Source organism: Anas platyrhynchos, chromosome 34, assembly GCF_047663525.1.
Source record: "Anas platyrhynchos isolate ZD024472 breed Pekin duck chromosome 34, IASCAAS_PekinDuck_T2T, whole genome shotgun sequence".
Lineage (NCBI taxonomy): Eukaryota > Metazoa > Chordata > Aves > Anseriformes > Anatidae > Anas > Anas platyrhynchos.
In genome coordinates, this window is record NC_092622.1 from 2,690,279 (window position 1) to 2,713,987 (window position 23,709).

A 23,709-nucleotide genomic window follows, 5' to 3' on the forward strand; every position below is an offset into this window, starting at 1 on the left:
AGAGCACAGCTCCTACCAGCAACCTGCGAGCCTTCAGTCCATTGCAGCTCACTCCAAAGGCTTTGCAACAGTGCGCTGCTTGCCTGCTGCCTGCACATCCAGCCCTCCTGATGTGGAAGCCCCAGACCAGATCTCGACCCCAGGGAAGCAGCAGTGTTTGCAGGGCAAGTCAACGTGGGAAGCCACCGTCCCGTGTGCAGGAGCCACCGGCACCTGGCTCCCCATAGCAAACCCCCCCGAGCCACCGAACTGGAGGCAGGCGGGGACCGGGGGTGTCTGCGGGCTGGCTCGGGGCCACCGGGCCTGGGAAGACGACGCTAAGACAAACCCCCCCGGCGTCCCCCGTCCTCCTCACACCGGGTCCCCTCCGTGCTGCTCACCCCCAACCCCGGGGGGCCACCGGGCTGAGCCCGTTTGCTCCGGAGGGACCCCCCCAGCCCCTTGAGGACGCACCGGGGCGGGACGCGACCCCCGGCCCGGCCTCGCCGCGGGGGGGGGCTCCGGTCCCCGTCGCCCCTCAGCCTGCCGCGGGGCCCCGTCCCGCCGCCCCCCCGGCCCCGCTGTCGGTGCTGGCGGCCGGCGGCGGCGCTGCGGCCCGGTGGCGGCCGCTCCCTGTGCTGTGGGCGGGCTCAGGCGCTCCCCGCCCCGCCAGCCGCCCGAGCGGAGCCGCCGCGGCCGGAGCCCGATGCCGGGAGCTGGGCGCTGAGGGCGGCCCCGAGATGGGGATTCTCAGCATCACGGACCAGGTACCGCCACCGCCGCCGCCCCCCGCCCGCCCTGCCCCGCGCCGCGCCCGGCAGCGCCGCTACGCGAGCCCGGGGATGCGCGGCCTAGCGCGCGCCGCACCGGGCCCGGCCGCCGCCCCAGGCCGCGGCTCCCGGTTCCCGGGGCCCGGCCCCACCGCGGAGCTCCCCCCCCCCCGAGCCCGCTCCCACCCTGCGGGGCCCGGCCCGGCCCGGTTCGGGGCCCCGCCGCGTTCCTCCCGCACCGCCGGGCCCCGCGCTCGGCAGCCCGCCCTGCGGCGCGGGGCCCCGGGAAGGAGCGGGCCGCCCGGGCTCCTGCAGCCGGGACCCGGCTCCGAGAGGCCCGGCCCGGGGTCTCGGGGCACGGAGCCGGTACCGGGGGCGCCCCCCGGGGCGCTCAGCGCCCGCACGTGGCCCTCGCCCGCGGCCCGGCCCCGGGCCCCGAGCCCCCCGCAGCCGGGTCTCGGCCCCGCTTCCCCGGGCCCGGCCGCCGGAGCCCGCCGCTCCCGCACGGTTTTGCCTCCAAGCGGCTCCGTTCGGGCTCCGGGGGGCCCCCGGTGCCTGCCCCTCGCCCCGGTGGCGGCGTTGATCCGGCGGCGCTGAGCCCGCGCCTGGCGGGTGCAGGGGGGAACGGGGCCGGGGCCCTGAGCGCGATTTGAACGGAACTGTATTTTATTTTATTATATTTGATTTTATTTTTTGTCATTTACCCAAACACTGAGCTCGCTGTACGGGGGGTGGGTGTGTCAGAGCCAGCGCTGCTGCAAACCGCGCGCTGCTGAAGTGCTCAGGGCGTAATTACCATCTGCGAATCTTTCCTCCTTTTTTTTTAAAAAAAATATATATATATTATTATTTTTGTAATGTCTAACGAGTGATGCTGAGTCTGCTGCATTCCAGGGGAATGACGCACGCGTTGCCTCTGACCCGGGATGTGTTCCCCGTGTTTAATGCTGTCGCTGTGCTGTGTGCGGCGGGCGGCGTGGGGCTGGCCGGGGCGAGCGGTGGTGGCGGTGGCGTTCCCCCGGTGGGCTGCGACCTGCGGGGCTCCTCGGTTTGGTGCTGGGGCTGCAGACAAGGGGCCAGCAGCAGCCACCGGCTGCGTGTCGCGGTGTGAGGGGCTGTGGGGAGGCGTCTGGGTGGTGCTGGTGGGTCTGGAGCGGCCGCAGCCTCTGCCCGGAGAGTTTGGGGTGTCACGATGTTGTTCTTAGGGCTGGGGAATGAGAACCAGGTGATGCTCGGGGCGCAGGCAGCACCCCTTGTGCCCGGGGATGTGGCAGGAGGCGCTGGCTGCTCGGGACGCCGGTTCTGCAGCCCACGGCGCTGCTTGGTAGGAGTTTGGCTGGAGCTTTGCCTGCCCTTTTTGCCAGGGCCTGCCAGGTGACTTCTCGGAGATGTGAGCAGCAGCAAACGGGATGAGCTTCAGGCTTGGCTCTGCCAGGCTCTTTGTGGCGTCGGAGCCAGCGTAGCATTGCAGGTGTTTCTCAAAAGATAGGAGGGAGGCAATAAATACGAGGTCTTCTGCAGGAGAGCGTGAGGCATCACGTAGCTGCATCTTGGGAAGCCTGAGTGCGGTCTGCAAAGAGCTGGCTGGCACCAGGAGGCTTCAGGCTGCTCGGAGGAAAGGTTCCCTGGCTGTGGCTGAGGCCGTGAGCGGGACTGGGGTCCCAGTGCCCGGGCGCTGCTGTGTGGTGGGTTCTGCAGCACGGGCACCGAGCTGTGCCATGGGCACGCTGCTGGGGGCTGTGGCTGGGACGCTGGCTCTGAGATCGGTGCCGCTCTTTGGGCTGTGGTAGTGGGGAGGCTTTCCTAGCAATCCCTGGGCCTGTTTCCCCAACCAACAGCCATCCGTGTCATGAAAACTACCTGTACTGGCTTGAAAACCGGTCCCTGGTGCTGGCTGAGCTGCTAAGGACTTAATCCCGCTCCTCACGTAGCCCGTGGTGTGTTTTCAGTGACCTCTGTGGTGCAGGAGCAAGCCAAGGGGCCGTGGGCCCGTGCGTGCAGGGTTCCCGGTGCTGGTGGTGCCGGTGCCGTCCTGGCTCTGGCTGCAGCCTCCCAACCCTCCGCGTTCCCCATCGACGTTAAATCCCCTTCAGTTTGTCCGAGTCATTTTTGAAGTAGCGACTTCTCGTTTGCTTAAAATGAAAGGCAGGAGGCGAGCTGTGCCCGTCGGAGCTGCCGGAGGGGTGCTGGATGCGGCCGCCGGGCCCGTCCTGGGCAGCAGCAGGCGGAGGAGCTCGTTGGCATGGCAGAGCCCGGCCAGCTCCCGGCCCGGCCGCATCCTCCAGGTGCTGCCACCTTCACCACCTGCTCGTCTTTCTCTTTGCAGCCTCCTCTGGTCCAAGCCATCTTCAACCGCGATGTAGAGGAGGTGCGGTCGCTGCTGAATCAGAAGGAGAATATCAACGTACTGGTGAGTGCCGCCCGGCCGTGCTGTCTGTGCTCCACGGCCCTCCTGCACCCCGCTGCCTCTCCCCGTCCTTCCCCCGGCGATTCGGTTCTTCAGCCAGAGGGGAGGGCGCAGGCTGCGTGAGGGAGGCTTGCGCCCCGTCGGGGTGGGCTCTTTATGCAAGGATGGGCAGAGCCGGGGCTTTGAAGCCAAGACTTCACATTTTGCTGCTCGCTCAGCTGCTGTTTGCTTTGCAGCTTCGTCCCCTTGCCTCGATCTTGCCATCTGTAAAATGGGTTGTGTGGAAGAAGGGCGCTCCCGTACCTCCCCAGGAGCTTCCTAAAGCCTTCTGCAGCGCAGAGCATTGCTGGGAAGCGGCGTGGGGCGTGTGGGAGGGCTCCGTGGAGGCTCAGCCCTGTCACGCTGCGAATTCACCTTTCTCTCCTTTGGGACAGCAGCCCCAAATTGTTTGGTGTGGATGGAGGAGGTCTGCCCCGTGATAAGGTCGCCCAGAGGGGAAAGGAGGATTTGAGCTGGTCAGCAAAGCGGACCGAGCCTCACGGGTGTGGGGAGGCGTTGTTTGTCTCGAGCCTGGTGGCTGGGGGTGGTTTCCACGCTCGTTCCCGTGGGCACAGCGCGTCCTGGGGGGGCCGGTGGCAGGACCCCATGCCCGGTGCTGCCCCTCACCATGCACCCTGCTGATTCCCCACGTGGTGGCCACCGGGACGAGTCCCACCAGGTCCTGGCCAGCGGCCGGGCTGGTACCAACCCGTGGCAGCCCCAGGCTGGTGACGATGAGCGTGGTTTATCGGAACAAGGCCAGGCTCCGGAGCAGGGAGGCCGTTCCCATCTGCCTCGTTAGCGCGCGTTCCCTCGACCTGCTTTGCAGCTCCCCGCTAACAAACAGCAGCAGAAGCAGATGAGGAGCGTGGCCGCAAGGTGGGTTCATCGGCCCCGGCCGCGCCAGGCCCCCGGTGTCTCGGTGACACGGTGGCACAGTTGGATCACTGCCGGTCAGCAGGCGCCACGCTCAGCCCAAACGCCGCGCCGAGCCGTGAGCTCCGCGTGGGAGCCATCTGTGCCGGCTCACCGGGTCCGTCCCGGTTCAGCGCCTCGCTCCTGGCCGGGCTGCTGCCTGGGTCGGTGCTCCCCGATCCGCGTGGCTCTGCCGGTGAGGTCCAGGGCTGGTGTCACGAGGAGGTAAGGGCAGCTCCGTGCTGCTGCCGCCGTGCCAGGCTGGCGATCAGATCCCTTCTGAGCTCAACACGAGATAGCGCGAGGGTTTTTTTCCGTGACTGCTCGGGTTAGGGACCGGGCAGCTCTCCATCCTCTCCTGGGAGGAGAGAGTGTGGGGATTGTTTTGCTGGGCTCTCTGCAGCTGCTGGAGGAATAAAACCGCGATTGTTAACGCGTAATTTCCTTCTTGTGTGCAGGTTTAGAGATGTTGTTGCTTGTTCGCTGACCTGCCAGCTGGGTTTCACTTTCACATCCTCCTGCCTGGCTGTGCCAGCACGACTCGCTGCAAAAAAAATATGAAACCACCACCATGTTCCAAACAGTTCGTAACTCGATGTCAAATGATTATTTTTTTTCTCCCAGCTCAAAATCTGGGACTCCAAATGAGTTGAGCTCTTCCAGCTTTCTACTTGTTTGCTTCCCGGCTTTAGGACGTGGCATGTTCCCCGAGGAAAGCCTGAACCGAATGCCTCGAGGCAGAGGTTACCCAGGGCCCAGCCCTGAGTAAACAGAAGTGAAAGGTGTTTTTTGTTCAGCTAATCCAATCTAGGATCTGAGAGGGGCTTTGGCACCTTCCTGCCCTTCAGCAGGAGCTGAAGGAGCTGTCTGTAACTCTAAGTGTTTTTTTGTTGTTGGCCTGAGGATAAAAGTGCAGGGACGGTCTGTGCGCTGTCGGAGCGCAGCCGGGCTTTCACCTCTGGTTGTGAGCGAGGACCCTTGGAGTCCTGCAGGGCAGCAGGTCCGGAGGAGGCTGCCAATTTTAAGCTGTTTTCCCCATTTTCCATGCCCCACGGTGTCTGCGTGTGCTCCCAGGGTTTGCTGGGGCAGGCTGGAGCAGGGGAGGGACTGCGCCATGAAAGCTCCCGGGCCCTCAGAGCTGATCGCAGCTTTTGTTCCTTGCTCAGGACCAAGAAAGACGAACGCCGCTGCATGCTGCTGCCTACCTAGGAGATGTTGCAATCCTCGAGCTCCTCATACTGTCAGGTAAGGGCCAGGGCTCAGGGCACTCGTCTCGAGTGCTGGGGCACCTTTGCAGCATCTTTCTGATCCCCTCCGCGTCTCGGGGTGCAGAGCCATTGTTTTTGGTCACCATCCAAGCAGCCGTGTGCTCCTCGTTAAGCCAATGGGGTTGCAGCCAGGGGAAGATTAGGAAATGTTGTTATAATCCGAGGAGGTTTGTTCAGACAGAGAAGCATCGTGGAGCTGAAATAGCAGAGGTGGGAACCCAGCCAGGAGGGAGATGTGTGCGAGGTGCCCGGTGTCAGAAGGTGCTGGAGGAGGTTGCAGCGGGGACGTGCACCCCAGAGGTGCCTGGAGCAGCAGGGTGCTCAGGGGAGACCGGGGTTTCAGTGCTCACGATGAGGGGCCAGCTCAAAACCCAGGGGCTGGGCTGAGTTTTTGCCTGTGTGAAGCTGCCCCTCGTTTCCCTCCAGCCTCGTGCTTGGGCACAGCCAGGAGCCTCCTCGTCTGCTGCCCTGCAGCGCCTCTGGGCACCGCAGCCTTCCCTGGCACGATCCTGTCTGCCCCTGAGCAGGGGAGATCTGGGGAAATGCTCTGCTGAGGTCTCCTTAAAGAGGACCGGGGATGTGGAGCTCCTCCTGCGGAGCACAGGATGCCATTCTGTGTCCTGTGCTGATTTTTGCATGCATCTGCGTTGAGCTCTCACCAGCAGGAAAAGGCAGTGGCTCCTGGGGTCACTGGACCTAAGTGCTGGGCACAAATCTGGAGCGGGGGTGGCAGTGAGCTGTCAGCTTTCCTTTCTAATACGGAGCCCACAGTGCCCACAGCTCCCAGCCTGAAATACTCTGGTTTGGGTTGTTGTTTTTGTGTGTCTCAAGTGTCTTTCATTAAAGCAACGAGCAGAACTGCGTGCCAGGTCTCTGCCAGGGTTATTTGGCTCGGTGGGAAGCGGCAGCCTGGGAGATGCAGCCTCTTTCCTCTGCCTTGCATCCCTGACCCTCTCCTTTTGTTCCTCCTCAGGTGCTAACGTTAACGCAAAGGACACTGTCTGGCTCACCCCATTACACCGCGCTGCGGCTTCTCGTAACGAGGTAGGTTCCCTCTGCTGTGCCTCTGGCTTCATCAGATCCTTGCGTGGAGGCGCTGGGCGCTGACAGGAGGAGGGGGCCGTGCTTCTCCCCTTTCCATCTTGCCTGGTTTCAGCTGGGCTGGGCGTTCTCATTGAAGCGGAGAGATGAACTCGTAATTCAGAAGCTGAAAATGAGAACTGGAGAGGACCCTCTTGGTTCCCTTCCCTCCATCTTTCAGGAGCTATGTGTGGATTTTCCGCACAGCATCCTCCTCCCTGCCTTGCCCCCTTTCCCAAGGGCTTTGTCTAATCCAGCTTTACTTTTCTTTGAGGGATGATGGGGCTCTCGCCCCGTCTCTTGGGAGCTGATTCCAACAGATCTCGTTTGAAAGATTTCCCGACGTTTAGTTTTTGTGGGCTTAACTTCATCCCACTTAACTTTGTCCTGTTTTGAGCTACTTGGGAGCGAGCAACTCTGCGGTCACGTTGGAGCCAGGCAATCAGAAACCCTGAATCTTACGAGCAGGGCAAGTCCCCACACATCGACTGCTTTCATGAATTCTCTTAATTGGCAGCAGACACGAGATGAAATACATTCGCGTAAAGCTCTGCTGAGGGCGTTTGCTGTGGGCTCTGAACGTGTGTGGACAGTTCCTGTGGGTCGCTGGAGCTCGGGAGCTCAGCAAGCTGGGACTGCTCGGCCGTCAGGCTGGAGCGGTGCCTGCCTGGGAGCTCCAGCACGCTCCTTTCTGCTCAGCCCCAGCTCAGAGGCGCTGCAGCCGCCTCTTGCTCTGTTCTTGGTGCTTGGTGGGGGTTTGGGCCCAGGGGAGGCTTTTTCAGGAGTGTCCGTGTGCTTCAGGGCTTCTCCTCCTCGCAGCCTGCTCCCTGGCTCTGCGTGCTGCTCCCAGCGGGCAGGGGAGTGGTGTGCCCTTGGGGAAGAGCCGAGCTGGGAGCCTGGGTCGCTGGAATTGGGCAGCCTGCGACCCCTCGGGAGGGAAATGGCATTAGAGCAAGCAGCCTCTGCCAGCAAAAGGGGGAAATAATTCCAAAATACAGGTCACTGGGTTATGTTGTTGTCCCCCTGGGTGCGTTACATTGCTGGACTCATGGGTGAGCACTCATTTATGGTTAAATCAAACTTCTTTTTCCTGTGCCGCTGCCCCTGTGCAGCCACGTTTCGCTGCTGTGCTGGGGTGGGACGAGTCTGGTTCGTTCGAGTCCCTCGCGCTGATCTCCAGCCTGGGGGGAGCACTGGGAGCAGCCAGAAGGGGCTGCAGCAGCCCGGGTGAGGGCTGGAGGGTTCACGCAGGAGCTGTTTGAGCTGTGCTGTTTTCCCTTCTCCCTGCTCATTGGAGTCTTTCTGCTGTCTTTTCCCCTCTCCCCCTTTCTCCGTGATAACGTGCTGAACCACAGCCGTACACGGGCTCCCCAATGTCACTGGGGACACAAAAGCAAAACCAGTCCTTTCCTTCAGGGAGAAGCCTGGTGAGCGTGCAGAGCAGTTTCAGTGCTGGCTCTCAGGGCTGGTGTGGACCCGGGCAGCTCGGCGTGTGCTGGAAGCAGGAGATGGGCCGAGCTGCAGCTCCCCCTCACCTTGCTGGGGGGCTCCTGCAGGTCCCAGGGGGCCAGGTGAGAGCTGTGCTTTCCTCTCGTCCTGCCAGAAAGCACTTCACCTCCTCCTGAAGCACTCGGCAGACGTCAATGCCCGCGACAAGTATTGGCAAACGCCTCTGCACGTCGCCGCTGCCAACCGGGCCACCAAGTGCGTGGAGGCCATCATCCCCCTGCTGAGCACTGTCAACGTCGCGGACCGCACGGGCCGCACGGCGCTGCACCACGCCGTGCACAGCGGCCACCTCGAGGTCGGTGACGTGGGCTCGGGCACCGGGGCCCCGCGTGGGTCCCCTCCTGGGTCCCCTCCTGGGTCCGGCCTTTGCCGTAGCCAGCGGGGGGGAGCGGCAGCCTTGCCCCCCTCACTGCTTTTCCTCATCCAGATGGTGAACCTGCTGTTAAACAAAGGGGCCAGCCTGAGTACTTGCGACAAGAAGGATCGCCAGCCCATCCACTGGGCAGCTTTTCTGGGTAGGTTTTCCCTGCGGGCATCGCTCCATTTTTTTTCCTCCCTTGTTGTCTGTGGCCTCGCTTCTGAGGCTGGCGGTGCTCCCCACGCCGCTGTGCCCACACCCCGGGGACCCCGGCTCTCACCCCCATCCCTCAAACAGGGCATTTGGAAGTTCTGAAGCTGCTGGTGGCCCGGGGAGCCGACGTGATGTGTAAGGACAAGAAGGGCTACACCCTGCTGCACACCGCGGCAGCCAGCGGCCAGATCGAGGTCGTGCGTCACCTGCTGAGGCTGGGCGTGGAGGTGAGACCCCGTGTGTGGGGGCTTGGGGGGCTCGGGGCAGGCTGGCCCAGAGATGGGAGAGGGTGCTGGGGGCGTTGGGAGCACGGGCTGCTTCTTGGCTGCCTTTTATTTCCCTCCTGAATCCCCAAATCCTCTGGGTTTGCTGCTCCCGCAGATCGACGAACCGAACTCCTTCGGTAACACTGCACTTCACATCGCCTGTTACATGGGCCAAGATGCCGTGGCCAACGAGCTGGTCAATTACGGCGCCAACGTCAATCAGCCTAATGAGAAGGGCTTCACCCCTCTGCACTTTGCTGCCGTCTCCACCAACGGGGCCCTGTGCCTGGAGCTCCTCGTGAACAACGGGGCCGACGTCAACTTTCAGGTCCGGTGCTGAGGGGCTGAGCCCTGGGCTGGGGGCGCGGGGCCCTGCTGCCCCAGGGCCAAGCTTGGGGTGGTGGCAGGAGCCCGATGCGACCTCGCTTCTGCTCTCTGCAGAGTAAGGAAGGGAAGAGCCCCTTGCACATGGCTGCCATCCACGGGCGGTTCACGCGTTCGCAGATCCTCATTCAGAATGGTGAGTGGCTTCTTCTTCAGCCTCGGGCTACCCCCCCCCTTATCCTGTGGTGCTCAGCACCTGCCTCCACCTGGGTGTTTGCTCAGAGGGTCTCAGAGCTCTGTAATTACCTCTCAAATTCACTTCTGTGCTCTTGGGGCTGCTGCAAAGGGCCCTGTGCTTGGTGAGGGTGGTGGAGGACGCAGGAGCTCCCAAGGGCAGTGCGGTGCAAACCAGGGCACTGAAATTCCAGCCAGGTCAGAGCTGCTGGGGCCGAAGAACGTGCCTGCTCTGCGTCCAGCCTGAAAGACAATATTCCTGTGAGAGGGCTGCGGACTTGGCAGGCACCCCAGGGGTTCCGCCAGGGACCTGGGGGGGCTACCACATCCTCTCCTTGGGGACGGGGGGAGATCTAATGCCCGTGCCGGCAGGATACACGCGGGCTCCAAGCACAGACAGCAGTTTGCAGTTCTGCACAGTGCAGAATGGCCTCAAGTTACCAGCCATGTCCCTGAGATGGGACACAGCCATCGGAGCAGGGCTGCTTGTTCATCCCTCCCTGCCGCAGCTCGAGCCCCCTTTGGAGCCGGGTCGCTGCCTGGGGCTGGAATTCAGAATCCACTCACCAGCGTTTGGCTTTCCCTTCCCAGGCAGTGAGATTGACTGTGCTGACAAATACGGCAATACCCCCCTCCACGTTGCTGCTAGATATGGCCACGAGCTGCTAATTAGTACTTTGATGACGAATGGTGCTGACACTGCAAGGTAAGAAAACAATTCCACCCTGTCCCCCCACCCCGGGCTGGAGGATGCGGAATCGATCCATGCTGACCCCGTCTCGTCCCCCGGCAGGCGTGGGATCCACGACATGTTCCCTCTGCACTTAGCTGTTCTCTTTGGATTTTCAGACTGTTGTCGTAAGCTACTTTCCTCAGGTGAGTGGCTCGGCTGCCCCCCTGTTGGGGTTGGGGGCACTGGGGAGAGCCCCCGCAGCCCCCTGACCCCCTGCCCCTCCCGCAGGTCAGTTGTACAGTATCGTCTCCTCGCTGAGCAACGAGCACGTGCTGTCCGCAGGCTTCGATATCAACACACCTGACAACCTTGGGAGGACTTGCCTCCATGCTGCTGCTTCTGGAGGGTGAGCCGTGCCCCGGGCTTCGGTCCCGCGTTGGGGCAGGAGCGTCGCTGCCTGCCCCCAGCCCAGACCCTGCTCTCTGTCCGTGTGCTGCAGCGCGTGGCACGAGCAGCCCAGCGCAGTGCTCGGCCAGGGCTGGCAGACCCCTGGGTGCTGTGTGTGGATGTGGGAGGCAGCGGAGACACGGGTGCCTAGCCAGGAACGGAGAGGAAAACCGTTTGGCCCTGTTCTGCTGCTGTGACTTGTCCCGGCCACTCCCTTCTGTGGCTGTTTACCCTTCTTTAAGACGGGGCTAAAACACTTCCTGGGCTGGCTGTTTGTGAAGGGGTCACAAGCCGTCGCCTGAAAAGCAGCGGGGATTGAGCTGGCTGTGTAAACGCCTCGTGTTGTGTGCCAGGGAGTTTGATTTCACACAGCACGTTGCAAACGAGCGCTGCCGCAGCGGCACGGCAGAGGGGCAGCGTCCTGCCAGGGACCTCGCTCCTGCTCGGCTGCGTGGAGCTGGTGACAGACCCAGCCCTCACCGTGCAGTGCTCTCACCCGGCCTTAGCAGCAGGAACAAAGCAGTGACGCAGAAGCCAGAAATCCTAGATTTTTTTATTATTTTTTTTTTTTGTAGCATAAAATCCAGTGCGTCAGCTGCGCTAATGCCACAGCAAATGTCTCTTTGTAATTGCCTGGTTGTCGGAGAGCTCCGTGCAGTGCGGGGTAGCGCTGGCGAGGCAGGAAGCCTGGAAGGGTTATTTCACTAGAGAGCAGGGAAGAGCTTTGTACGAGCAGCATCCAGCCATGGCTGTGGCTGTTTTGCTGCCTGGAGATGACAGACTGAATTGAGCTTTGGCACATCCAGGCTGCGTGCCCGAGAAGTGTAGCTTGTCTTGTCTGCAACTAGGAGGAGTCTGTGTTCTGCTGCGCTCCCTTCTCCTCCGTGTCTAACTCCCCTCCCTAACTCCTGCAGGAACGTTGAATGTCTTAATTTGCTGTTGAGCAGCGGTGCTGACTTGAGGAGGAGAGATAAATTTGGAAGGTAAGCGTGCTGGGAGCCTTGCCAAGGTGATTCCTCCAGCCTCAGAAACAGCTGGCTTTGGGCTGGGACCTTCCCAAGACCTTTGCTGCACTTGGTGTTTGAAGCCTTACAGCAAGGTGTGAGGGAGTGAGGATGCCAGCTCTGACTCTGGGCAGGCTGGTTGATTGGGCTTGTTAGCAGGCAGCACGACACCACCTCCAGGGAGCTTTTTGGATTTGGTCCCCTGCGTACGCTGCTTTCTGAACTCCCCTCACGCCCCAAGGGCTCTGGCTCTTCAGAAGGAGCAGCCGACCCAAAGCCTGGAGCCAGCACAGGGTGCAGCTCAGCAGCTGGGTGGGGGCTGGTTCCCCAGCTCCTGCCGTGGTGCCTGTAGGGTTTCTCCCCCCGTGCCAAGCAGTGCCCCTAAGCCCCGTTCTCCTTTCCCCTTCGCAGGACTCCACTGCACTACGCAGCTGCCAACGGCAGCTACCAGTGTACGGTGACACTGGTCACTGCGGGAGCCAGTATTAACGAGGCTGACTGTAAAGGCTGTACCCCCTTACACTATGCTGCTGCTTCGGACACGTACAGGAGGTGAGTGCGTCCTGGCGCTGCGCTGGATGTGCTGGTGCGAGGCGGGAGGGGATGTTCTGATGGGTAGGAGGGGATGCTCAGCAAACTGATGGCTCCTGACCTTCCAGAGCAGAGACTCATTCAGGAAACAGCCATGACACTGACGAGGAGCCGCTGAAGGAGTCCAGGCTGAAGGAGGCGTTCTTGTGAGTCGCTGCCAGCCCTGCCTGGTCCTTGTTTGTTGTTTACCCTGTCCCCAGGCCCTGCATGCGGCTGCTAGAAGTAACCTCGCTTCTCCCTGCTCTGAGCTGAGCAGTGACGTGTTGGAGGAAGCATCCGCTGGTTTCTGGAGCAAACCTGGCCATCGCTCTGGTCCTGCTGCCAGGTCCCCCGGGGGGTCTGCACGTGTTCCATGCCTTGAAGGCATTCGTACAGCATCTGCTCCTGGATCAAAGCGGGGGGGCTGCACAGCTCTCCCTCTCTGATTTCTCCCCGTTTTCTTATTCTCCCGTTCTCTTGCTTGTTGCAGTTGTTTAGAGTTCTTGCTGGATAATGGTGCTGACCCATCCCTCCGGGACAAGCAGGGCTATACTGCTGTCCACTATGCAGCTGCTTACGGCAACAGGCAGAACCTTGAGCTGGTGAGTGAGTGAGAAAACCCTCTGGGCTGGCAGGAGATGGGGGAAAGTCTCTCAGAAGGGACTCGTCCAGCCCTGCAGTGTCACTGTGTGCGTTGCAGGCAGTGCAGTGGCAGTGTTTGTCCAGGCAGAAGGGAAATGGGTTTAAAGAAAAACCTCAGGGACTCACGGGGAGCCTTTGTGCTGGGAATAGCACAGAGGAAAGACGCGGACCTGAGAGAAAGGAGCCTTGTTACCTGGCAAGGGATGTCTTGCTTAAAACCCTGGCAACACAGCAAGGCTGGGATTTTAAAAGAAAACCTGGAGGCTTGTGCCAAGGAAGAGCTCTCGCAGTACAGAAAAAGCCTTGTAGCTCTGTTTACAGCCGTGTGGGTATAGGAAATCATACGAGGAGGGGAGAGGCCTCTGGGTAGCAGGGACGTGGCTGTCTGTAAAGGGCCCAAAGCCAGGCTAAGGCAGGTGCTGACCCGAAATTCCAATCGTTCTGGAGCAGGTGAGCTGCTCCTTAATGCCTCTGCAGCCCGCTGGTGGACAGGGCGTGCGTGAAAGCCTCCAAGATTGTTTGCAGGGATCACCTGTGACCTCATGGTTTTGCCATTGCAGCTCCTGGAAATGTCTTTTAACTGCCTGGAGGATGTGGAAAGCACCATTCCAGTCAGCCCTTTGCACTTAGCTGTAAGTACAGCTGGCCCGGCCCCAGGGTAGCAGAGGGCACTTGGCTCTGGGTTGGGGTTCACGCAGTGTCCTGGAGAGGTGCCTGCTCCCTGGCAGCGTGGGCTGGGTCTGGGCATCTGTCAGAGCTGCACAGGGCGAAGGAGGAAAGGAGGCAGCAGCCTGGGACTGGGTTTCCCCACAGGCCAGCGGGCAAAATCCCTTTGATCCATATTTTAAACTCCTTGTTCTCTCCAGGACTTTCTGGTTGCTGCTGTTTGGAGCCATCTCCCTTGTCTATGTCTGGGCAAGGGCTTTGCGTGGGGTGGGAGTGCAAGCGGGGGGCATGGGCTGCAGGGACCTGGAGATCAGGATCTCATCCCGGGGGCGTGGGGGGCTCCTGTCTGCAGCCTCTCTGGGCGCTGCTTTGACGTCGCCTGCTTTGTCCTCAGGCCTATAATGGTCACTGTGAAGCCCTAAAGACACTTGCCGAAACCCTCGTGAACCTCGACGTGCGGGACCACAAGGGGCGGACGGCGCTGTACCTCGCCACGGAGAGAGGCTCCACGGAGTGCGTGGAGGTGCTCACCAGCCACGGCGCGTCCGCCCTGGTGAAGGAGAGGAAGAGGAAGTGGACCCCTCTCCACGCCGCAGGTAACGGAGGGCAGACGGGGCCGGGGGTAGTGAGGGAGCGTGGCCAGAGCCCAGGGGTGCCGGGGGTGCCCCTTCACCTGGCTGCTGTGCAGGGATGAGGCTGAGGGTGATGCTCGGGGCCGGAGCAGCCAAGGGTCCTAGCGGCCCGGCAGTGGGTAGCGAGGATGCTGGCGGCTCCTGCACGCACGTGTTTGCAGCTCAGCCGGTGCACGGTGCACGTGCTGCTCAGCGCTGTAGCTTAGCAACCCCATAACGAGCTCGCTCAGCCACGTGTGCCTGGGAGCTGAGCACGAGCCCGTTCCTTTGGTTTGCGGCGGCGGCTGGAAAGAAGGAACCCAGCCGTGTGTGTGTGTGTGTGTGTGTGTGTGTGTGTGTCTGACTCCTCTCCTCGCCTGTCTTCCCCAGCTGCCAACGGGAACACCGATTCCCTGCACCTCCTGATAGACAGCGGGGAGCGGGCGGACATCACCGACGTCATGGACATCCACGGCCAGTGAGTGCGGCCGGGGTTTCTCCGGGGATGTGCTGCGGGGTGGCAGGGGCAGCGCTGGAGCCCAGCTGATTGCCCCAGCCCACTCTCCCCCCTGTGCAGAACCCCACTGATGCTGGCGATCATGAACGGCCACGTTGACTGTGTCCACCTCCTGCTGGAGAAGGGCTCCACAGCCGACGCAGCGGACAAGAGGGGGAGAACCGCGCTGCATCGAGGGGTGAGTGCACCTCTGGGTGCCCAGAGCCCCACAGCTCCTGCTCGGGGGCCTCCTGTGCGGGGTCTGCTTGGAGGACAAGGAGGTGGTTTCTGTTTGCCGTGAGGGTCCTGAGTGAAAGAGCCCCTTTTCCCTTCCTGAAGTGCAATACTTGAGGAGGAAGCTGTGGAAGAAAGGGCTGGTTGTGTCGGTAACTGGTCGGAGGAGGAGGTCTGACCTCCTGCTCCTCTCTCCTGGCCACAGGCTGTGACAGGCTGTGAGGACTGCCTGGCTGCCCTGCTGGACCACGATGCCTTCGTTCTGTGTCGGGATTTCAAAGGCCGCACCCCGATCCACTTTGCTTCGGCGTGCGGACACTTAGAAATCCTGAGGACCCTGCTGCAGGCAGCCCTCTCTACTGACCCTCTGGACTCTGTGGTGGACTATAGCGGTTACTCACCGATGCACTGGGCTTCGTACAGCGGTAAGGACCCAGGCTGGGCCCCTTCCCAGCTCTGCTCCGCTTTGGCTACCGATGGGGAGGAGGAAATTCTCCCAAAAAGCTCTAGTGGTGTTTTGGGACACGCGCTGTAAAGAAGGATGCAGTAAAACTGTCTTTGGGTGTGGTTGGGGCAGCGTGTGGGGGTTGTTCTCTCTCCGTGGTGGCTGTGCCCTGAGCAATCCGGTGACGCTGCCAAGCTGGTAAGATGGTGGTGGCTCAGCCTTCGTGTCTGTTAACGACTGCCAGGAAGAGCCAGGGTGTCCCTCTGTCCCCCGCTGCTCTGGGGGCCATCAGCCCAGCGCTGAGTTCAGCCTGGTGAATTCAGACAGCACAAACCAGGGAGGGGCGCGGGGAGTTTTGCTCCCTCTGCCAAGCTCCTTAAAGGAATGAAGTATGCAAACAGCCATGGAATAGCTGCTGCTGCTTCCTCCAGGACCGACAGATTTATAGGATTACTGGGCCCTCGCCCTGGGGGGACTGACGCAGCAGCGTGAGGGGGTGTCGCAGCGCTTCAAGGGGAAGCCAGCCCCCTGGCCTCAGGAGAAGGCGTGGGGTTAGAAACCTCCCAAGGAGCAGCAGCTTTGCTGCTGCTTTCAGCTTTTCAGCCCCCTGTTCAGTGACCGTGTTTGGGCAGTTTCACCCCATGAACCTGGGGCCTCCCTCTGGTCATGGGGAGAGCTGGAGAGGCCTTTGGTGCCTTCTTGTTCCATCGCAGGCTGGGCACTGATGTGTTTATGTCCCTCTCTTCTCACAGGGCATGAAGATTGTCTTGAATTGTTACTTGAACACAATCCATTTGCGTACCTAGAAGGAAATCCCTTTACTCCATTGCACTGTGCAGTGTAAGTGGTGCCGGGGGCCTGCCCTGGGCTCTTCCCACCCAGGTGACGTGGGAGAGGGGTTACGGGGTCCGAGTGGGCAGGAGCCTGCAGAAGGAGGAGCTCCAAACCCTGCCCTGTGTACCAGGGGCCCTTCTCTGGGTTCCACGATGTGCTTGTCCCAGCTCCCCTGTGGCAGGGAGGTGGTCGCTGCACTGCTGGAGGGCCCCCGGGAGCTGTAAAGCAGCCATCTCATTGTCTGTGTGCGGCACGGCCGGGGCTGTCGAGTACCAGGCTCCCATGCCCGCAGGCTTTCAGCTGGAGGGAGCTGCCAGGGGCGGGAGGCTGACAGAGGGATGGGTGAGGCTGCTGCAACACGGTGCTGTTTCCTTGACCAGCACCGAGAAGGATGGAGGGTGTTTTACCCAAACAGCTCCAGACTAGCTCCTGTTTGCACTGGTGTGCCGCAGGAGCTCACTGCTCGCTCCCGCTGCAGACACGCTGGTGCTCCTCAGCCCTGATCTAACTTTCCTTCTCGTCCCCGCTGCAGAATTAACAACCAGGACGGCACTGCTGAAATGCTGGTGGAAGCATTAGGTGCCAAGATTGTTAATAGCAGAGATGCCAAAGGAAGGTGAGCACAGACTCGGCCCTCTCTTGCCCCTGTCCCTCTCCTTGGGGTTCCCACTGTGTGCGTGGCCGGCCAGGGGAGCGGCACCCCCGCTTCCCGACCTGCCTCGGGGTCTGCCTCGGGTTTGAGCCCCCGTGGGGTGGCTGCAGGAGGGAATGGCCACGTCCAGGGGAAGAAAGCAATCCCTGCTGGTCCTGCTCTTCCCGTGGCACAGGAGGACTCTGGTGTCTGTAGGCCTGGGCAGTGTTGCTGGGGTGGGTGCTGGGCCCTCTTCTTTACGCTCTCTCTTGTCTTCCCAGGACACCCCTTCACGCTGCTGCCTTTGCAGACAACATCCATGGTTTACAGCTGCTTCTGCGCCACCAAGCCGAGGTGGACACGACTGACAAGCTGGGGAGGACTCCCCTCATGATGGCTTCAGAGAACGGGCACACCGCAGCAGTCGGTACGTGGCCGGCGGGCGCTTCCCCGGGCACTTGGGGAAGCGTGCTTCTGCAGCGCAGCACCGTGCTCTGTGTCCTGCATCAGTGCCTGGCACCTCTCTGGGGAGAGGGGAGGATTTATTGTGTGGGGAATGTGGTGTTTTGGGCTGTTCCTAGGGCTGCCAGCCACCCCGATGGAGCAGCAGCTTTCCCCGGGGTGTGGTGTGAGCCCCCCGGGCCTCTTCTGTCACTGGGTCCTTTGGGAGCTGGGCACCTTCTCCATGGCAGCTGTCCATCCTTGTTTCAGAGTTCCTGCTGTATCAAGCAAAAGCAAATATAACTGTGCTGGATGTCAACAAGAACACAGCTCTTCACCTGGCCTGCAGCAAGGTAGGGAGCCGTCCGCTTACAGCCGCGATTGCCGTCACCATCACCTGCAGCTTTGAAACCACGATGGGGGGAGCCTCCTGCCCTGCTGGTGTGGAGGCGAGGGTCCTGAGCTTGCTCTGCCTGCCTGTCTTGGCCTGTACAGATGCTCCTGATGCAATTTTAAGCAGTTTAGTCTGTAGCACTGGTCTGTACTTTCTCTGCGGACCCTTCTCTGTGCTTGGTGTCATCCGTGGGGGAAGCAGGAGGTTTGTGATCAGGGTGCCCAGTGTGAAAAAGGAGGAGGTGGAGGGGACAGCAGCTCTCTTTTCAGGCCCTCAGAAGTGGTAAACTGTTCCAGAAGGACACGTTCAGGGAATGCTTCTGAATCCCAGGGGGTCGAACGTTCTGCTCAGACAGCACCTGGGTCCCATCTGCGACCCCTGCCTTCCTGATCATGCGCTGTAAACAGTTCGCTCTCCTTTCCAGGGTCATGAAAAGTGTGCCTTGTTGATCCTGGGGGAAACCCAAGACCTTGGCCTTATCAATGCAAGTAACAGTGCTCTGCAGATGTGAGTATTTGGACAGCTGGCACCAGCGAGGGAAAAACACAGGGCTGGCTGGTGGGGGTGAGGCATGGGCGAGAGGGGAAAGAGGAGAGGGGACAGTGCAAGGAGGGGTGTTATGGCTTTGTGGTGTGGTGAGAGCTGAGAGCACTCGTGCCTGGAGTTCCTGCCCTTCAGGCCCACCGTGTGTGGTGCTGGGGGTGGCCCTGCTGCTGCTCTGGCTGCTCATGTGGAGCCGGAGCCCGGCTGCTGCCCCTGCTGGGTGCCCTGACCGCTGCCTCCCCTCTCCCAGGCCGCTCCACATCGCAGCGCGGAACGGGCTGGCTGCCGTCGTCCAGGCCCTGCTCAGCAGAGGTGCCACCGTGCTGGCTGTGGATGAAGAAGGTGCGTGCCCCCCGTGGGCGGCCGGGTCTCGCGAGGTGTCTCGGGGCGCGGGGGCTGCCAGGCGAGGCGCTCGGCTGGCACGGGGAGGATTTCCCATCCCTTCTGCAGCCGAGCTCCACGTTCCCAGCCTGGAAACCTGGTTCCCGTGCCATCATCCCCGGGAAAAGTGTTTCCATGTCCCACAGGGGTTTCAGATACCACTTTTACCCCCGTGCATTCTGGTTGCTGTCGGTCTCGCCCGTCAGGTGTGGGCAGGCACAAAACCAGCCCTGGCTGAGCCGCTGATAAGCGATTGACTCACTTTGCGAGTTGGCAGGAGCTGCTTGTTGCAGCCAGAAGCTTTTTCTCCCAGCAGAGTTTTTGCTCTGCTGGAATAGCTTGAAGTTGTGAGCAATATCATTATGTCTGCCCTGCTGCCAGGGCTTCTGAGGCTTTTTTAATTCGTCTCCTGCTGATCCTGGCACGCTTCAAAGCGGCCGCTGAAATGGCGAGGATTGGCGGTGCCCAGAAGCAGCTCCTCAGAGCTAGAGGCAGACGGAAGCTGCAGCCCCTCCACGCAGGGGATAAAACCCACCCCAGCCAAAGCAAGCCAATTTGGGGTCCAGACTTTGGAAATCAGCACGGCCTAGAGCTGTCGAAGGCCCAAGCAGCGTGGGTCCATCCACACGCGGGGCAAGAGCAGGGCCGTGGGCTGGGGGTCCTGGGGGGCTCGCTCCGGCACCGCCTTCACCGCTGGCTCTGTCCTAGGTCATACCCCAGCCTTGGCATGCGCTCCCAACAAGGACGTAGCCGACTGCCTGGCACTTATCCTCTCCACCATGAAGCCTTTCCCACCTAAAGACGCCATCAGCTCTTTCAGCTTCAACCTCCTCAAGAACTGCGGCATTGCGGCCAAAACCGCGGCCTGCGGGGCCCTGCCCAACGGCAGCACCTGCCCCTACAGCAAGGACCGGCACAATGCCATCGGCTTAGACGGCTGTTACTCGGAGTAGCTTAAACTATGGGTGACCTAATATCTTATTATATTTATTTAGAAATTCTATAAATATAGGGCACTTTAAAGGAGAACAAGACTGGGCAGGCCTTCTAGCGTGGCCGGGTAGACCAAGAGTTCAGCGCTTCTTCCTCTTCTTGCCGGGGTGCCGGTGCGGTGCCGGAGCTGCTAATTGGCATAACGAGCAGTTGGTGGTGCTGCTCCGTGAGTCCCCCCCCCCTCCAAATGCACGCTCCCATCTCTGCGTGGCCTCCAGGCTGCTTCTGGCTCCTTGGCCGGAGAGAGCCGAAATGCGAAAAAAAATCAAAAATTTGAGAAAAAAAAAAAAAAAAGCAGCCGGTTGGGACCATCCGGTGGCCTGGGAAAAGGGGATTTGGCTCCCGGCTTTTGGGGTGGATCAAAATCTTCCCAGTCCCCTGCCCTCGAGGGTGGCGGTGTCCCCGCGCCGCTGCCGGCCGGGAGGGGGAAGCCTGAACTCTTGGTGGGGTCTGGGGGGGGGGATTTGGGAACTGGACGGCCTCGCAGCCGCTGGGGTGGGCGCTGGCTCCTGGCCAAGTGCCACTGTAACTGCTCCTCTCTCTGAGTCACTTTTCTCACGCTCATCCTTCGATTCCAATACAAACACTTGAATCAAGATCTACTGTACCTGGGACACTAAAATATCCTTTTGGCAGCTGTCATTTTTATGCAAAAACGGGTGCTGCTGCCCAACCCCGCGGGCTGCTCGCCGCGGATGCGCTGCTGGAACCTCCCTCCCTCCACCAGGCACTTTAGGGATTCTGTTGGTTTTTTGTTCTTTTTTTTTTTTTTTCCTCGGCAAAATGTTGAATCCTAAGAAACGATTCTTTTTTGGATTTTCGTTCTCTGTGCTGGAGTTGGGCTGACGATCCGTAGGGGTCCCTTCCAGCTCCTGATGTTCTGTTCTATGATTCTGTTGCATGGCTGTTTCCATGCGAAAGTCAGTGTTGCTTTTTTTTTTTTTTTTTTTTTTTTTAAAAAAAAGAGTTATTTATAAAGAAATGAGCATTTACCTTTAAAAATGAGCATTTACCTTTAAAAAAAAAAAACAACAAAAATCACTAAAAAAATCTGAAAGTTCTAGTTCCTTTAGTTCCTTTAAATAGGGAAAAAAATGCACTTCGAAGTCCTTATTCACAACCCTAAGTAAGTCTGTGTTTGTTTTTCTAATGCAGCATCCTGGCAGGTTTTACTAGCGTGCGTGTATGTGGGATCATTGTTTTTTTGTTTTGGGTTTTCTTTTTTAATTTTAGAAATCATATTTATAATGCAGGTTTGAAGCATTTGAGAATGTTGCACTGTTTTGGATTATTATTTTTTTTTTTCAATTTATTTTATTTTTTTTTTTCCTTCCGAATTACTGTAACAGTACCACGTGCAAAACCAATGCTCTTTCTCCATACCACGAGTCCGTTCGAAGCCAAAGACCGGGGTGCAGAGATGGAGAACGGGGCCCACAGGGCAAAAAGCCTCCCCCGGGCAGGAGGGGAGCAGGGAGGAGGCTCGGGGCGGGGGGGCTCCAGCCTCCTCTCTCCATCCCCCCGGCCCGGGGACGCGCGAGGAGAAGCGTTTTGGTCGCTGCCCCGGCTCGTGGCTCCGTCCATCCTCGGTTGTTGTGGCCCCGAGCAGGGCGTTGTGGTGCCGTTATTTTGGCAGGCCTTGGGGCCGGCGTCGCACCGCGGCTCGCTTGTACCAAAGCCAAACCCTCGGAACCAAATACGAGGCGCCGGTCTCGGCCTGGGGGGGGTGATGAGCGCGTTTTTGGTTGCGTTTTGTTCTTTGGGACTCGTGGACGGGCTGCTCCCCCCCCCTGGGGCCGGTTTGCTGGCGGCGCCTCGGGGTGCTGCCGGTGCTCCTTCACCCCCACCCAGTGCCGGGCTCGGCGGCCAACCCCTCCCCGCTCACCCCCGATCCTCCGGCTTGAAAGAAAGTGTTAACCTTTCTGCACCGAATACCTCAGTTCGGAACCAGAGCTCACGAAACTTGAATCAAAAGGTCCTTCTGGGAGACCCTTTTCAGTATTCTACAGAGGAGAACTGGAAAAAAGAGACTTGTTGTTTACATGGCCCTCGAGCCCGCGCTTGCCTCTTGCAGCTCGTTCCCGTGCCGGGAGGGATTTCGGCATCGCTTTGTCTCTCTGGCTCCTTGCTGCCGGCCCTCGCCCTCCCGCCACGGGCTGGGAAAATGGGTCCAAAGTCCTGAGCCGTCGTCTTCAAGGGCTAACGCGCTCCCCCGGGCGCACGGCGCGGCCGAGCCGCCCGCCCATGGCCGATGGTGCCGGTGGCACCGAGCCGGGCCGGGCACGGCGGCGGCAGAGCTCGGGCTGCTGCGGGCCGGGTGCCGACGTCCCCTCCGCTCGCAGCTTTTTTCCTGGAGCCAGGGTGAGAGAATTCCTCAGAGCACACGGAGTTTGCTGCTTTTCCTTCTCCCCCCTCTTCTTCTTTTTTTTCTTCTGAGCGTTATGGTGGTTTTCATTTTTTTTTTTTTTTTTACAAAACCCAACCTTTTTTTTTTTTTTTTTTCCTTTTTGCCTTCTTTCCGTGCTACAAGGCGTTACCTTTCACTCAACGCGACGACTAAAACTATGACGAGACAATCAATGTGATCTCCGTAAGGGCTTCTCCATTTCTTCTCGGCAGCACCGTGCTTTCCGTACGCGTCTTCTTTGCTCGTGGCGAGGACTTTTTTCTCCCCTCCCCTTGTGTCTTATTAATAATAATAATAATGATGATGAGGAGGGAGCGAAATGAGGTTTCAGCAGCGCATCCGGGGTCTGGGAACACACGGGAGGGACACGGGGGGGCGGGGGGGAAGTGCGGCCAGTTTCCTTGCAGGTACCAGTCTTGTTCTCCTTTAACGCTGTATTGTATACATTTGACAGCACAGCTTGACAATTTAAGTAATAATCAAAGTGTTTGGTAATAATGCATTATTTTGCTAAACGAGATTTGTGATGGTTTCCCTAGTGCATTGTAAAGAGGGATGGAGGGAAACTTCCGCTGCCCTGCCCGCCTCCCTCCCCAGCCTCGGCACTTGGTGCCCCCGTGCCCGGCGCGGCAGCGGGGGCTCCCCCAGCCCCCCCACGGACCTTTATGCCAAAGTTGGACCATTCCCGCTTCGCGTTCTTTTCGGCGCCCGGCATCCGTTTGGTGTAGCTCTCACCAAGCAGCGACTTTTTTCGGCTCCCCCCCCCCTTAAAGCTGTTCATCTTGGTTTGGAATAAGCAGGTCCCGGACCACCCGTCCCTCTGCTCCCCCCCCCCAGAAGGAAGTTTCTCTCCGCCCCCTTGGTCCAAAGCACTTGCTTCAAGTAATAAGCACTTTTGTTAAAGCATGAGTCTGGATTCCCTTTAGCATCCCACGGGATAGAGAGCAGCAAGAGCGGAAGGGATAAGAGAGTGTCTTTGGTTTTATCTTTTAATTTTTAATTTAAAAAAAAAAAAAAAAAAAGAAGTTTGTTTCTAGGGAATGAATGAACAAAGGGAAGTTGTGTTTTGAGAGAGAAAAAAAAAAAACAAACAGCACAAATACATTTCAACTCAAAAGGTGTATTTGCACTGCCATTGCTAGACAAACGGGCTGCGAGAGCTGCGGTCCGACTGAGCCATATAAACTGCTGACAAACACTGAATGTAACCTCCTCGACGAGGGCAGTCCAGGGAAGCTACGATTGGCTTTATTCTTTGACGGGCACTTCAATGAGTTCAAAAAGAACCTAACGATGGTGAGGAGAAGGTTGGTGTTTTTGTTGTTGTTGCTGTTCCCGAGCTGCAGGCGAGTTGGATTTATTTTCTTTAGGAAGATGTCACGGCCCCGTCCCTCCTGCCCCGACCCGGTCCCCGACGAAGTCAGAGCCCTTGACCAAAAGCGAGATGCAGATGCGCAGTCCCTGGCCCCACCACCCACATCCCGGGGCTGGAATCTGGCAGATCTGAAAGTAGCACTAAAAACAAAGATAAATCTCCTAAAAGAAAAAAAAAAAAAAGGAAAAAAAAAAAAGAAAAAAAAAAGGAACAAGTTCTGTTTGCTTTTTGAACACTCTGAGTGTCGTAGCGACTCCTGTGCGCACCGCGGGCCCCTCGTGGTTCCCCCGAGCACGCGAGACAAAGTATTAGAACCGAGAAACCAAAACCAAGAACAAACCGCAAAGACCCAAGAAACAACCTTTTTGTTTTATTTTGTGTTGTGTGGCGGGGCTGGGGGGCTCCCCCCGCGCCCCCCGCAGCCTGAAAACCATTCGAGTTCCACGGCGAGGGCCCCCGGGGCTGCTCCTCTCCCCCCCCCGCCACAGGGACCACAGGGAGGGGACCCCCGGGGTCCCCCCCCAGCCGTGAATGTCGGGTTCGACCCGTGCAGACTGCAA

At 59.6% G+C, this 23,709-nt stretch overlaps 1 protein-coding gene across 1 annotated transcript; it reads left to right on the plus strand.

Moving 5' to 3' along the window:
- Positions 1–604: 604 nt before the first annotated feature.
- On the plus strand, positions 605–22,865 carry ANKRD52 (ankyrin repeat domain 52). The gene is made up of 28 exons (XM_038171546.2): positions 605–746; positions 3,076–3,159; positions 5,277–5,355; positions 6,352–6,422; positions 8,062–8,262; positions 8,395–8,482; positions 8,623–8,765; positions 8,920–9,132; positions 9,246–9,324; positions 9,954–10,068; positions 10,156–10,238; positions 10,324–10,441; positions 11,397–11,465; positions 11,898–12,038; positions 12,146–12,223; positions 12,547–12,658; positions 13,259–13,330; positions 13,759–13,960; positions 14,366–14,453; positions 14,553–14,670; positions 14,911–15,130; positions 15,903–15,990; positions 16,517–16,600; positions 16,897–17,042; positions 17,327–17,409; positions 17,875–17,957; positions 18,244–18,335; positions 19,083–22,865. Exons 1-28 carry the CDS (start codon positions 720–722, stop codon positions 19,325–19,327), a joined length of 3,222 nt encoding a protein of 1,073 aa, XP_038027474.1. The 5' UTR covers positions 605–719; the 3' UTR covers positions 19,328–22,865.
- The last annotated feature ends 844 nt before the right edge of the window (positions 22,866–23,709 follow it).